Source organism: Lontra canadensis, unplaced genomic scaffold (assembly GCF_010015895.1).
Source record: "Lontra canadensis isolate GAN:19392208 unplaced genomic scaffold, GSC_riverotter_1.0 scaffold148, whole genome shotgun sequence".
NCBI lineage: Eukaryota > Metazoa > Chordata > Mammalia > Carnivora > Mustelidae > Lontra > Lontra canadensis.
The window spans coordinates 2708601-2721558 of NW_022631142.1; the positions used below are offsets into that span (position 1 = coordinate 2708601).

Genomic DNA, 12958 nt, shown 5'->3' on the forward strand with positions numbered 1-12958 from the left:
ACTGAACTAATAAATGGGTATTGTTTAAGGTGCTAGGTTTGAGGTAACATTGTTAGGCAGCAATAGATAATTAATACAGCCCTCAAATTCCTGGGAGGTTGTGCAATCCAATAAGTATGGATTCTCTGAACTGAAGCATCTCTAGAAAAGCAAAGGAAGATTCAAAAAAGATGCCAAAGTCCAGGAGTGAGAGCCTGCAAATTTTAGGGGTAAAAAGAACATCAACCTTAAAAGTGGGAAAGTAGAAAAACCTCAAGAAATGGCTCCAGAATACCTGGGTTTGAGTCCCAGCTGTGCCTTTTAAGAGGCAGGTGATCGGGCGCCTTGGTGGCTCAGTGGGTTAAGCCTCTGCCTTCGGCTCAGGTCATGATCTCAGGGTCCTGGGATCAAGTCTCCCACCAGGCTCTCTGCTCGCCGGGGAGCCTGCTTCCTCCTCTCTCTCTCTCTCTGCCTGCCTCTCTGCCTACTTGTGATCTCTCTCTGTCAAATAAATAAATAAAATCTTAAAAAAAAAAAAAAAGAAAGAGGCAGGTGATCTTAGTCAACTCAAACTTAAGTTCAGCTTCCTTATCTACACGATGGGGTCAGTAAGGCTGCTAACAGTGGACAAAGAGAGAGTGATCTAGATGGTATTTTGTAGAATGGAATGTGATATACACATGTTAGTTTACCACAAAACTCTGGGATGGCCTTGGACAAGGCACTGTTCTCTCTTGGCCTCAGCCTCTTTATGGTAAAAAGGAGAGAAGAGCCCACCCTATCTCCAAGGGCTCTGACCTTTGATTCTGACATCATCACATCCCCATGTGAAGAGGGGAAGAGGGGAAGGTGGGTGGTGACATTTACAATAGTTTCTTAGGCATTCCATTGGCCAGGGCAGCTGTCTTACCACCAAGATGGCCAGAGGTGTCTTTGGCCAACCACATCTTGTCAACTTGCAAGGCCTGCAACCCAAATTCCTCAACTAAGAAGGAAAATCTATTTGGTTTTACAGAAAGGAAATAAAGAGTCAAGGTAAAGTCTGTGAGAACCACCAAATTTCAGCACCAATACAGACCCACTCTCAGAGGGCTAGTAGCTTGATTCTGTCACTGAGCATCTTAACTATGAGCCAGGAGCTTTTATAAACATGATCTCTAATCTAGTACAGGTTGTATCATCCTTCTTTCACAGTTACGTTGGTTGAGGCTCAGAGACAGTAAGCTCCTTGTCCCAGGTACACTGCTAGTACGTGGTGAGGCCAGGATTTCATTTTTGTTCCACTTGACTGCAAAGGCCCTGGTCTTTGCACCACACCCTGTTGCTCTGGGAAAGGAGAAGGTCACCCTGTGATTACAAAACAGACTAGAGGTTCTCCATGGGCAGGGAGATCATGTGCAGAGTGTGGCTGCATTCATTCACCCCACAAACATTTATTAAGCACTCCCTATATACCAGGTCTTGTGGTGAGCAACAAAGAAGCAGGATAATACCCATTTCTTGTTCTCACATTGCTGAGTTGAACTGGAGAGGCATACCAGTCCATGGAGGACAAATGAATCAATGAATAAACAAATGACTGTGCAGATGGACACACAGACCGTGAAGAACTCGTGCTTCCAGCACCATTAACAGCGATGTCTAATACAAGGTGTCTCGGGATCACAAGGAACGTGATGACTGCTGGAGTAGAGGGAATACTCAGACATCTGGAACGGCAAGTGCAAGGGCATGTGTGTTCTGGCAGTGGCAAGAAGTTCAGCATGGCCGCAGCCTTGGTACACTGAGGAGCTGGAACGGGGAGGCAAGGAATAAGCCATGGAGGATTTGTCTCTTCTTCCTGGACGCAGACCTACTGAGCCAACCACTGAAACAGAATCATCTAAGAGGCCAGAGAGCAAACCAGCCATGAGCATTTGTAGGCTTTGGGAACCCTATGAGTAATTCAAGAGAAGTCATACTCAGGGTCTGAGGCCAGGTTGAGAAGTCACAGGGAAACTAGGAAAACCACCAGGAGTGTACCCAAATAGAACAAACCCATACTCTGCTCCTGGGAAGAGGACAGAGCGCAGAGGAGAGGGGATGCTGGGGCCAAAAGGCAGGAGCTCCTCCAGTGAAAAAGCTGAGCTCACATCTCCCAAATCTATCACGCCAGGACCATGCGGATTTCACAATGGAGGACTCCGGCTGGCGGGCCGCGTAGATACAGACATGCTCGTGCCCAAACACCATAGTGAGTCGTACAGAAAGACAAAAGGGTCTGGCCTTCTTGGTTCCTGATGTTAACGATTTCAGAAGTGACACACTTGCCCATTTGTTACTGTACCAAACCTCCGAAAAAAAAACCAAAAAAAAACCGAAACAATAATACAATCTCTTACTTTCCTCTTCAGCTACTTGGCTGCCGCAACTGTTTGGTTTGGAGCAACTGTAGCTGTTGGGAGGTGGTCCATCTCTGGCGCATCAAAAAAGTATGCCTGCAGGAAAAGGAAATGCATGCAGGCAGTTAAAACACAACAGTCCGCTCGAGTGTTCTAGACTCCATGCTAAGAGTATTTCTCATGGCTCCTATGTTTCCCTCTGCCATGCTTGTCATCCCACGGAACTACAAGTGACTTTCTGTCCATCTCACTTACTCGGAGTTACTTTTTAAAATGTAGCCACTGTTTATTGGCTACTTCCTGCGTAGGACTTAATCTGCATAAGAACCCTGTCAGGCTGCTATGATTATCCTCCTTGACAAACGAGAAACGGAGGCACAGAGAGGCTGTCATTCAATCCGGCGCACATGGCTAGTGAGTGGGAGAGCCGGGTCTTTCTGACTTCAAGGTTTAGGCTCTTCATCGCTACCTTACACAGTCTCTCTTCCAGGGCGAAGACAGTATCCTTCCTGTCCCTATGCCACCAGCCTCTCACTCAGGGCCTGGCCCATGATGTAAACAACCCAAACTCAAGGAACTGAGGCACAACAGATTGCTGCTAAACCAGCTGGCTCTTGGTAAAGACCTTTACAAAAAAGTGCCAGCCAGGCCTGACCTCATAATTCTCCAGCTTGGAAAAGAAAGGTCTGATAAGTGATTCCATTCACCATCTACGACTTCACTGTCAAAAATCAGGAGGAGGCAGGGGCGTCTAGGTGGTTAAGCGTTTGCCTTCGGCTCAGGTAATGATTCCAGGGTCCTGGGATGGAGCCCTGCGTCGGGCTCCCTGCTCAGCGGGGAGCCTGCTTCCCCCTCTCCTCCCTGCTTGTGCTCTCTCTCTCTCTATCTCTGTCACTATCTGTCTCTCTTTCAAATAAATAAATGAATAAAATCTTTAAAAAAAAAATCAGGAGATAGAAGAGGGAAAAAAAACAAGGAGGATCTTCCGATCTGTATCAAAGTCTGAGAATCTGGATTTTAGCCCAGGAAAATACCTAGGTCCTTCAAAGTAAGGGGAATCCCTTAATAAGTCAGGGGTCCCTGCACACTTGCGATTTCCCCCATGGAGTCAGGGCAGGAGGAAGATAAAAAGACAAAAACCCAAGCGAGGAACCATTTCAACAGCTCTACTCTCTATCAGCCAGAAGGGGGCACCAAGATGACGCACTGGAGCTTTCCCCAACACCCTCAGTGTGGACACTTCAACAGTCCATTTCCAGGTTTCTAGCTGCAGAGCCCCCCTAGCTTGTCACATTCCCAGAGGAATCCTATTAGCTCTAAAAGCTTTCTTCCCAGGGCCCGTTCTGGCACTTGCTTTCTGAGGTGGGAAAAAAACAGTTTTTAAGGGGGTCGGGGACAGCGGCCGTGCTGCCAGTGCTGGGCTCCTCCAGCTATCTTGAGGGTGCACAGAGCCACAAAGCACGCCCCCTGGTGAAGGAACCGTGCCTTTCTAACAAGCTCTTGGAGGAGGCCCTCATCAGATAGAAAGGAGCAAGAGGCCAGGGTCTAAACTTGGCTTTGCTAGTAACTCACACCATAACTATGGAAAAAGTCACTCCACCCCTCTGAGCCTCAGTTTTCTGATGTGTAAAACAAAGGGATTGGAAAAAATGATCTCTAAGGGCCAGCTATAATTCTAGAACTCATTAGTTCAAGAATGCCACAAATCCTTAGTAACAACCACAGTTACCATCTGGGGAGTGCCTACTGCGCACCAGGCACACACTTGATCATTAATAACAGGCAATGTTAACCCCATTTTAGAGATGAGCAAGTGAAGGCTCAAAGAGATGGAGATTTTCCCAAGGCTACACAACCCTGTGTGTCTGAGCTAGGGTATCAATCTAGCAGTGTCCAGCCCCAAGACAACGTTCTTCTCTTCTGTGGGTGACCTGAAATTTGGCACTTGTCCTATGTGCCCCATCTAGATCTAGGCACCGCGCAAGTGTCAGGATGAACCATCAGGCTTTCTAGAAGTCAGGCCAGGAATGTCACCTGGCAGAGTATGAGGGCACAGGACAGTCCGCTATCAGTAGTAACCCCTGCAAACACAGGGTTGTGCAGCTCAAACACGCCAGCCAAGCACACACCCTCTGTGGCTTCCTTAGTCATCCTGGCCAGGAGCGTCCCACTACCAACATGGTGTACAGCCATGAGCACCCGGGGCCCTTGGCAGGTAGAGGGCCGGCATACGCTTCAGAACACTGAGGGGAAAATGCGAATCTGTGCTCCCCAGGGCAGAGTGGGAAGCCAAGCTGTCTGGGTCAGCTGGTACCCCTCTGCTGCCAATTCTTCTTCCTGCCCTTCCAATAAAACAACATCCTAGGGCACCTGGGTGGCTCAGTTGTTAAGCGTCTGCCTTCAGCTCGGGTCATGAGCCCAGGGTCCTGGGATCGAGCCCCACATTGGGCTCCCTGCTCAGCGGAAAGCCTGCTTTTCCCTCTCCCACTCCCCTTGCTTGTGTTCCCACTGTCACTGTGTCTGTCTCTGTCAAATAAATAAATAAAATCTTCAAAGACAACAACAACAAAAAGCCATCTTGCATGTGTTCAGCTTGTGTTGTTCATGTTACACCTAACATTCAGTCTTTGCAAAAGATGCTCCTGCAGTTCCCTTTTCTCAGTGAGGAGGTGGGGTCCAGAGAGGGAAAATAACCAAAGCAGGGGTGAGGGAGCTGGAGCCAGACCCCATCTCCGTCACCTCTGCTTCAGCCTCTCGGCCTGCACATCTCCAGAACAGCACAGAAGAGGCCATCTCTGGCTGGAGAACGAGACCCCAGGCTAAACACCTGATGATAGAATAGTTCCCTTCTTTGAGGAGGAGAAAACTGCTTCCCCTCCAAGAAGGGGTCCTACACCTGCAATTCCCTCTCTGCTCCATCATTTAATGCGCCTGGCTCCCCAGAGTCCCTTAGCAGCGAACCAGGCAAGGCCTTCTCTCCTGCCTCTTTGTCTTCTCCAACTTCCCAACCAAGTGTATGATGGGAAAGACATTCTGGAGAGGCAGGAAGATGCCAGCAAGAGGCACCCATGGAAGGGCCCTATCTCTCTAGTTGTGTGGCCTCGCACCACCCTTCCTGAGGCACTCAGGAGGGATGAGCAGCAGAGGGCCCTGGCAGCTTCAGATGACATGAAACTCTTCTAGTAACTTCTTTACATCTGAAGAACCCTTCACAGCATATGAAGGGCTCTCACAGCCATCTCACTGAGGGTCACAAAAACCCACAAAATATGAATGTCCATGACAGAGGAGGAAGCCAAGTTTCTGAGAAAGAGGGCTCTCGCCTAGGCTTGCAGTACAGGGCTCTTTCTGCTTCCCTCTAATTGTTCTCTTCCAGCAAGTTCCTGAGCAGCAAGATGGGCAGGTTAAGTCCCACTGTCAGTGTCATTTATCCCAAAAGGGAGGAACAGGCATAGACGTAAAAAATTCCGCCACACACAGATTGATTCTTAGTAACACTACTTAGATTGAAATGAAATAGATTCTTAGCAACACTCTTACCCGTTACCCCCTCCTCCCTGATCCCAAGTCTGACATGCCATGCTCCTCTTGATTCTTTACGCAACTGAACAAAGAAGCGCTTCTTCCTGCCTCTTTCTCTCCGTCAATGATTCAACTAGATATATACAGAAGAAAATTCAAGGGAGACACGGGGACATGCCAGTGAGAGGGCTACAGTGAGAAAGGACATTCTTCCTCAGCAGACAGAAGGGTCACGGAGGTTTGCAGCAGCATTACAAGGGATCAGCCCAGGGGCTCCAAGTGCCAGAAATTAATGGTGTCACTCTGCCATGAGTCAAAACAACAGTCTTCTGGAGGTCTCAAAAATTTAAAGCTCAGACACATGGAAAGTATATGTAAACCAGCTCTGTGTCTCAGAACCTGGCCCTTTTTATGCGACTGGTTCGATGATCAAGTATCGGGATCTTATGCATGACCCAGGCTGTCTACACAAAAATAGTATAGATCAGATGGTGCCAAAGAAATATTTACTCCCACAACTGTAAAACCTAACCAAGGGTCTAGACATCCGTGATGTGGATGTCCTCCTGTGGGCATGTCCTTTCCTTCATCGGTGACCTTAACATTTTTGGAGTCAGAGTTCTTTTAAACCCTGTGTCAGGCCTTGTTAAGGCCATGGACTACAATTTTTGTGTACAATGTGCACAGAAAATAGAAAATCATGTCCCCTTATGATCAAGGGAAAGGGACCTAATTTACAGGCATTTATGGGACAAGTTCTACATTAAATATTTTATATGTACTATTTTATTTTATCCTCAGAACAACTCTATGGGGCAGGAAATACTATGTCCATGTTATCAATTAAGACGTTCAGATACAGAGAAGTTAGGTGCCATGGCCAATCTCACACAGCCAGTGAGTGACAGAGCCAGTCTCTGCTCTGGGCCGGTGCAACTCAAAAGGACATGCTTTCCCTAAAAAGACACCCAAATACTTAAACTCTAAGACTCTTTTAAATGTTATTTACTTTAAAAATATTTCCTCTTTCCTAATTTGACTCCATCGTCATGCTTCCCACCTATGAAATTTTAAATTTCAAAACTCTTTCTAGGTATGAGCAGAAAACCAGCAAAGACATCCAAAGGCCAAGCTCGCCCCCATCCCCGCACCCCAACCTATTAGAGACACTCAGCTACCTCCACTTCCTCTGCCCAGACTCTGAATCATAACCAAATTTCAGAAATTAGGCAAAGCCAGAGAATACCATCAAATTCTCCTAAATTTACCACTTCTCATTTAGGATATTCTATTTAAAACAATGTTAATTTTATGGAGCCGGTTTCAAAGGAATCATTGTGAATAACAGCTTGAGGTCTTTCAGCATTTCTATCTAAAGCACACAGGAAGATCACAGGAATAAGACCATTACCAAGCAGCCCACAGAAAGCAGCGTGTGAAGGAACACAATTGTCACAATTGTGGCCAGGGCAATGCGCCGGTTATCCTCACGAACAGCTGGCCAGAAGGTCATTGCCAAGACAGAGCCTGAGATCCCCAGGGCAATCATGACTAGAATCCACCGAACAGCCTTCTGGGGGATGATCCACAGTACCTGAGAGAAAAGGAGGGAGAGGAAGGCTTTACGGGAGGCATTTGGGAGACACATGTGTTCACTCCAGGCATCTGTGTTTATAAAGTCCCCTGAGCCCATCAGCAGGCAGGTGCCCCCTGCCACTCCGGCCTCTCTATCCCAGCCTGGACAAACATCCCAACACGCAGACTGAGGTGAATGCTTTCAGATCGAAGGGCCTGAGGTCCAGCAAAGGCATTTGGCTCCCTATCCCCCCTCCTGCTGACTTTCTAAATTCAAAGGATATTTCAGGTGCCCATCAATGCGGGGCTAGAAATGATGTCGCTGGCTGAATTTTCCACAAGCCCAGGGCGTCACGCAGAAGAAGTGTGGTACTTACTGCTGTGGGGATATAAATGAAGAGCGAATATCCATAGACGCACACAATCTCCAAAAACGAATAGGAAACGATGTTCATAACTTTGCTGTTTCTCCACATGAGGAAACCCCAGAGTGCGAGAGGAACCAGCCAGGCGTAGGCATAGATGATGGTGGCCGCTATGGACACTGAGGAGGACAGGACAGAGGTGGTAAGCCCCGTGTAATCATGCCTTTAACTACTATCAGAGCACGTCTCCCACCTTATTTCCTAGCATGTCCACCTGCTTCACTGGATCGTGGGGTCGCGTCTTAGAGCAGACACCTGAGGACAGTCCTGATTGACGAATCTTCAGCACCATCTTTATGGTGATGACCAGTGGTCTCTCATGTGGCTTTTATAATTTGTTTAATAACAGCTAAAGTATTAAACACTGCATTATGCAACTGAAAGACTTCAGAGGGCCTCACTACAAGCGTTGAAACATATCAAGCATTTCGAACAAAGGAAAGCCAACTATGCCCTTAGAAGAACACACCCTCTTTCCTAGTATCACAAGGGCTGATGCTGATTTCTCAAGCAAATTTATTAAAATCTGGGTACAGATTAACTGGCTCTGCATGCTATTCAGAGTGCCTTCTGTCCCTGAAGTAGGGAGTTTCAGTTCACCGACAAACTCGGTGAACATCGTTACTCAAAAAGTTCCTCACTTTCGCTTTCTGTGCTGGAAATGCCAGCTAGCAGCTCCTCAGAACAGCAACGTTCAGTATTTTGCTGTCCCTTCCTCCTCTTCCTCCAGGAGCACCATGCTCCAGAGGCTTCGCTTTCCCTCTTCTGGAGTGGAGAACCAGTAAGTGTGGCTAAACCCATGGCACCAGTCCTTCCCACAGGAAATCAGTAGGTGACGCACTTTATGCTCTTGGCAAGCACAAAGGCACCCCAAGTAATTTAGTCAGACTCTGGTTAAGACATATGATTGGCCAAAACATTTTTAGCTCCCAGGGGAGTTTTTTTTCACATTGGGAACTCCCTCATTAAGCCAAATGTAATTCTCCTGATACACTGCCTGCCTTTTTTTTTTTTTTTTTTTTTTTGGATTAAAGGAAGAGGAAGAAATTGCCTCTATGCCTATGTCCATCCACTAGGTGTCAGGCATCCCACTAAGTACATTACTGAGAGACTGAGAGGCAACACTGTGTAATAGTCAAGGGCACAGATTCCACGTATGGACTCCACGGGTTCTAACCCTAACTCTGCCACTTGTAGCTAAGTAACTCTGAGTAAGCGAATTACTTAACTTTCCTGCCTTAACTTCCTCATCTGTAAAATGGGAATAATCACAGTATACTATCATATAAGATTACTAGAGTTAAATGAGTTAAAACGAATCTTTCTGGAACACTGATTGATAAGTAATAAATGCTCAGTCAAGAATTAGCCTTTTAGGGACGCCTGGGTGGCTCAGTTGGTTAAGCGGCTGCCTTCGGCTCAGGTCATGATCCCAGCGTCCTGGGATCGAGTCCCACATCGGGCTCCTTGCTCGGCAGGGAGCCTGCTTCTCCCTCTGCCTCTGTCTGCCTGTGCTCGCTCGCTCTCTCTCCCTCTGTCTCTGACAAATAAATAAATAAAATCTTAAAAAAAAAATTAAAAAAAAAAAGAATTAGCCTTTTATATTATTAACTGATATGTAAATACATTATTTCACATAATGTACATCTTCATTTTAGAGATAAGGAAACAGGATCAAAGAAGCTAAGTGGTTTGGTCAAGGTCAAATAATTAACAAGTGGTGGAAGAAGGATCTTTGTATGTTTATGTAAATACTCTTTAAAGTATTCTAGAAAGTACTTTAAAGTACTCTATAAAGTATGTAAAGTATTTATGTAAATACTCTTTACATAAAATGGAAAAATGTTTAGGGGAGCCTGGGTGGCTCAGTCAGTTGGGCATCTGACTCTTGGTTTTGGCTCAGGTCGTGAACTCATGGGTCATGGGACTGAGCCCCATGTAAGGCTCTGCGCTCAGCGGGGAGTCTGCTAGAAAATTCTCTCCCCTGCCCCTCCCCCCACTCTCTTTCTCTCTCATAAATAAATAAATCTTCCAAAAAATGGAAAAATGTTTATTGATAGAGTCAATGACTATCTTACTTGTACATTTCTATCATGACTCCCAACCAAGGAGGATAAGAAAAGATAAAAACCTTCCTGAGCGTCCAGTCCCCCACGCAGGGAGGGCCATTACTCCTTCTCTGTCACTATACCTACACATACCTCTGATACAGAATTTAATACATACCACTTAACAGCAATACTCATTTATCTATCTTTCTTTAGTTAACCTCTGTACAACTTGAAGGCAGGGTTTATATCTCATGAATAACATTTATTGAGTTAAACCAGAGTCATTTGACAAAGGCAACTGAATCCAAGTCTGACTCCATGTAAACGGGCCAGGAGGGTACAAGGAAGGGGACATGGGGACACACACACACAGATACATGAGAGACATATGCACACAGAGGTAACTATGTATCTCCCTACACACACATATGTGTGCATGTGCAGGAACTCTTTTTTGTGTAGGGCATTATTCCAACCTCTTTACACATATCAATTCTTCATTCTCACAACAGCCCAACAGTATAGGTATTACTATTCCCATTGCACTCATAACGAATCTGAGGCCAACAGCAATGAGCTAATTTGCCCAATCCGTAGAAGCTAATGAGTGGTGGAACTGGAACCTGAAGCCTGTGACCTGGTTCTGGAGACTGTGCTCTTAGCCTCATCTATCTAGAGCCTTTCAACAGGACAGCAGGCAGGCAGAGGGACAGGGGGAGGCAAGAAGAGGGCAGAAGAAGTGACACACTCAATCTCCTACAAAGCCAAACTTCCTCACTGGGGAGCGGCTGTCCTCTGCAAGTCTCTAAAACACTGTTTGTTGCTTTCTTTGTGTAATAATCCAATATTGCCACAAGAAAGGAAGTTTTAAAAACAATGTCATCCACAAGCCCATCGCTAGGACAAACTCCTTTCTATGTTCTCCCTGAGAGACCCTCTGACCATTTGCAGACTTCTCTGTAACAACGTTGCCAACAGCACAGGCATAATTTTGGATTATCAGTGTCCCACATTGTTCTAAGTGCTTCATGATTAGGGGCTACCGACCCAGCTAGTTGAGTCACCGAGACTTAAAAAACAATGCCCCTATTGTTTCCAACATCTGGATAATACAAGTAATGCTACAATGGAGACTTTCATGCACACTGCTTTTTACTTACTTTGCACATTTTTCTTTGGATAAATTCCAATTGCTACTCGGCCTTGCCTTCCAGCTTCCCAAAAGAAACGTGGATTCACAATATCGTGCATGTACTCAAGGCCACTGAATGGTATACGTTAAAAGAGTTAAAATGGTCAATGTTACGGTATGCATATTTTACCACAATAAAATAAAAGATTATGTAGATTTATATAGATGGGTGGTAATTCTGAGATGATAAGTATGTTTGAATCCTTAAAGACAAAAAGCCGGGCTGCAGCACCTAGAGACAGGGGCCCAAGGGCTTAGTAAAAGGAACTCATGGTTACAAACTGAAAGCCTTCCAAATGACTGAAGCTATTCACCAACCTTTTCGGAATTCGGGCACATAATGGTATGTCTTCTCTCCCAGATGGATTAAGAAGTTGGAAAGATTCCCACTAATTGCTATGGCAAAGACCAGTGTGGCACAGATCCAAAAGGGGCCTGCAGAGAAAACCAGAAAATTCAGTCAAGAAAATGAAGCCCTGCTTCTGGACACTTACAGAGTAATTTCTTATCTCCCTCTCCCTATTCATGTAAGCAAGGGAAAATGAATTTTAGATGCAATCAATGCTCATTTAATGGGAATCTTCTTTTTTAAAAGGTCAAACACACAACTCAGCAATTAGGTGCACTGAAGACGGGAGACTGAATGAAAAGGCCAAAACACCTTCCACAATTAGGTGAATAAAGACACTAATTTGTTTATAGCTTCCTTCATTAGAGGATCGTCCAAAAAATCACGGACATTTTGTTAAATCTTCACCATCGGGGTACAGGAAGCAAAGGTTACTTCCCTTATCTAAGTGCCAAATGTTAATTGATGCCAGAGAAAAATAAATCAGGCAGGTCCTTCTGCAATCTAAATGGAAGAATAGGGCCAGCAGAACACTTGAGGGAAGAGTTAATTTAATGTACCAGTTTATCATGGGTGTGTGTGTGCAAGTAACGTGTGTTTAAGGCTCTGTTTTTCTAATGAAAAAGTAATACATGCACATAGTTCAGTGTTCAAAAGGTACAAAGGCAATCCAGAGAAAAATAAACTTCCTTCCCTCTCTCTGTTCCCTAGCTCTGTGCATTTCTCCTCCCCAGAGCTTGCCGCCATAACCCGTTTCTGGCAAATCCTGCCAGAGATTTCTACATACCTATAAACAAATGCGTATGTGGTGTGTGTTTATATAAATGGTAACATACATACGTATATATGTGTGTGTATGTATAATATGTACATACATATCTTGCTCTGTACTATTTCCACTTTAATATCTAGAGATTCTACCATAGCTATTCATAAAAATCAACTCACTCTATTTTTAGTGGTTATCAAATATCCCACTGCACGAACGAGTACACCATGCTTTGCAAATCCTTTTCACGATTTCACTTGATTTCATGAATGCCACCCTTGTTTCTCCCTATCTAGAAAAAGTTCTATGTAGAACAAACAGAAATTTTTTTTAAAGAATTTATTTATTTATTTATTTATTTATTTATTTATTTGACAGAGATCACAAGTAGGCAGAGAGGCAGGCAGAGTCAGAGAGAGGAGGAAGCAGACTCCCTGCGAAGCAGAGAGCCTGATGCGGGACTCGATCCCAGGACTCTGGGATCATGACCTGAGCTGAAGACAGGGGCCCCAACCCACTGAGCCACCCAGGTGCCCCCAAACAGAATTTTTAAATTGAGAGATTTCTAATAAATTTTAGGAATTTAATTTTCCAATTTCACCAATGTTTTGGGACACCTTTGGGAATAACTATAGGCGCCCTGACATATCACAAAATTCAGAAAATTATTGTGCTGCGGGAGATGCCTGGCAGAAACTGGTTAGCACTTCTCCAA

General features: G+C 45.3%; 1 protein-coding gene across 2 annotated transcripts in view; it reads right to left on the reverse strand.

Moving 5' to 3' along the window:
- YIPF1 (Yip1 domain family member 1) overlaps window positions 1–12958 on the reverse strand; it is a 38589-nt gene that overhangs the window by 11174 nt on the left and 14457 nt on the right. For both annotated transcript variants that reach the window (XM_032844110.1, XM_032844109.1), the window contains 4 exons: window positions 11444–11560; window positions 7835–8001; window positions 7294–7476; window positions 2361–2456 (listed from right to left, as the gene is read on the reverse strand). In XM_032844110.1, coding sequence (XP_032700001.1) covers window positions 2373–2456; window positions 7294–7476; window positions 7835–8001; window positions 11444–11560 — 551 coding nt within the window. In that variant the 3' untranslated portion in view covers window positions 2361–2372. The remainder of the gene's footprint in view (window positions 1–2360; window positions 2457–7293; window positions 7477–7834; window positions 8002–11443; window positions 11561–12958) is intronic.